The following is a 2500-nucleotide window of genomic DNA, read 5'->3' as shown; positions in this document are numbered from 1 at the left end:
AGAACTGTGGCTGCTTCTGCAAGATGCTCAGTAACACTTCCAGCTCATTTCCTTATAAAACTGCACACACTGCACCTCAGATACTGCTTTATTTATTTAAAGTGAAGAATCGTCACATTAAATACTGACTTTGTTTCATTTATTACTGTTTACTGCTCTTTATAGGATTTTTTTTAAATGCAGAAACATTTAATTTCATTATTTTTGAAGGCGTCTTTACTCTACAGCATTTCTTTACATGTGCCTAAGACTTCTGCGCAGAACTGTGTATTTGTTTGAATCAGATTTATAATAATAAAATGAAGCGTACAGTGTGAAAGAAAAGCTAATGTTATATTGATCGTAAATAAACTGAATCATTGTAATAAGTAAATGTTGATTAAATAGAAAAATAACGGACGCATCTTGTCCTGTGTGTGTGTGTTTTATAGACAGCAGAAAGCGTACATCGCCACTCAGGGTCCTCTGGCCGAGACCACGGAGGATTTCTGGAGGATGCTGTGGGAGCACAACTCCACCATCGTGGTGATGCTGACCAAACTCCGCGAGATGGGACGGGTAAGAAAACGCACAGCGGTGGACGAGCGCTACACTAAACCTCGTAGTCCCGAAAGTGTAGTGTGTTTTCAGCTTCTCTATTGGCTGAAAATCCAAATAAATAAATAAAATGTACACGTCGTCCTCAAACGTAGCCATCCGAAGTGTGCTTCTTTTTAGTTTTTTAATCGAGCTAACAGATAGCGCAAGCTTTTCCTCTGGGTGGAAATATTTGCGCAGATTTAGACCTAAACAACAAACAGAGGCTCTTATTGTTTTGTTTTGTTTTTTTATTAACGATAAATGTGCATTATTTAATCAAATAACTTAACTATTATACTGCTAATATGGTTTATAGCCTAGCATGAATGCTGTTAGCTAGCTCAAGGTCACTAGCAAGCTAACAATGCAAAAAAAATATATCTTAGCGTGTAAAGAAATCTTGATTATAGGCAAGTTTATCTAATTTTTCTTTTTATTTCATTATTATAAATCAAATATAAGATCATTCAGCCTGTTTTTTTTACACTGTTACTCATTTCAGGTTTTAAATGATCTTATGCTATTGGCAGACATTTTTCTAGAAATACTAAAATTTATAAAAATGGATTAAAATTGTGTTTAATAGGTTTAATAAGCATATATTTGGTTTATAATAATCTCGTAATAAGATAAATTTGCCCATATTTACGATATTTTCACTTGCTAAGATGATATTTTTTACAATAAATACTTATTAAAATCCAAACTTTGTGGATAAAGTGATGATAAATTGCTCATTTATTTCGACTCGCTTGATTTTCTACAGAAAGGCAGATTTTTTGCAAATCTGGCAACATTTTGAATGCTCATGAAGCTGCATTTCTTGTCAGTGATATTATATTTTTGATGAAAAAGCATTAACAGCTGGACTGAAATATTGAGATTGTGTTTGGTTTCTGAGCTAATAAGAACTTTTCTCCAGAAGTGTACGATGGTTTTGGAGATGTGTGTGCGCTTTTCCTTCAGGGACGCTCCGTATGTAAATGAAATCACCTGATGCCCGGTCGCTCGGGGGTTAAAAAAGCGCTCCGGTCGTGTTTGTCACGGAGCCAGTGAGCGTAAGAATCCGTCTCGTCTCTGAGGAGTTAAAGCGCGATGAGAGTCGGTCCACTGAGAGCGAGCTTCTTTATCACACGCTAAATATCAGAGTGTAGAAGTGTGAACAGCCTTAATGTAACTTAATAACAGGTTTTAATTAGAGTATAAACATGTTCTATAAATCCAACACCAGCTAATCTGTCTGTCTGTCTGTCTGCCTGTCTGTCTGTCTCTCTGCAGGAGAAGTGTCATCAGTACTGGCCGGCCGAGCGCTCCGCCCGTTATCAGTACTTCGTGGTCGACCCCATGGCCGAGTACAACATGCCTCAGTACATCCTACGCGAGTTTAAAGTCACCGACGCCAGGGTACGAGGGACACTCCGCCTCTGACTCCGCCTCCGACCCCACCTCCCCTTCCGCCTCCGCCTCCGCCTCGGCTACTCTACCATTCCACTTGTCTCACTCTGTCTCACTCTGTCTCACTGTAGCTGTCTTTTTTTCTCTCTCTTCCTGTCTCATTCCGATTCACTCTCTTTTCCTGTCTCGCTGTCTTTTCCTGTCTCATTCCATCTCGCTCCCTCCTCCTATCTCATTACGTCTCACTCTCTCTTCCTGTCTCATTCCGTCTCACTCTCTCTTCCTGTCTCATTCTATCTCACTCTCTTTTCCTGTATCATTCCGTCTCACTCTCTCTTCCTGTCTCATTCTGTCTCACTCTTTTTTCCTGTCTCATTTCGATTCACTCTCTTTTCCTGTCTCACTCTCTCTTCCTGTCTCATTCCATCTTGCTCTCCCTGTCTCATTCCTTCTCACTCCCTCGTCCTGTCTCATTCCGTCTCGCTCTCTCTTCCTGTCTCATTTCGTCTCACTCTCTCTTCCTGTC

General features: G+C 40.0%; 1 protein-coding gene across 5 annotated transcripts in view; it reads left to right on the top strand.

Moving 5' to 3' along the window:
• ptprfb (protein tyrosine phosphatase receptor type Fb) overlaps positions 1-2500 on the top strand; it is a 201502-nt gene that overhangs the window by 192358 nt on the left and 6644 nt on the right. For all 5 annotated transcript variants that reach the window (XM_053227630.1, XM_053227633.1, XM_053227632.1 and 2 more), the window contains 2 exons: positions 432-558; positions 1858-1983. In XM_053227630.1, coding sequence (XP_053083605.1) covers positions 432-558; positions 1858-1983 — 253 coding nt within the window. The remainder of the gene's footprint in view (positions 1-431; positions 559-1857; positions 1984-2500) is intronic.

This window comes from Pangasianodon hypophthalmus, chromosome 21, assembly GCF_027358585.1.
Source record: "Pangasianodon hypophthalmus isolate fPanHyp1 chromosome 21, fPanHyp1.pri, whole genome shotgun sequence".
In the NCBI taxonomy this organism is placed as follows: Eukaryota; Metazoa; Chordata; class Actinopteri; order Siluriformes; family Pangasiidae; genus Pangasianodon; species Pangasianodon hypophthalmus.
The sequence above is the reverse complement of the archived record's forward strand: the minus strand, read 5'-3'. Positions and strand labels throughout refer to the sequence as shown.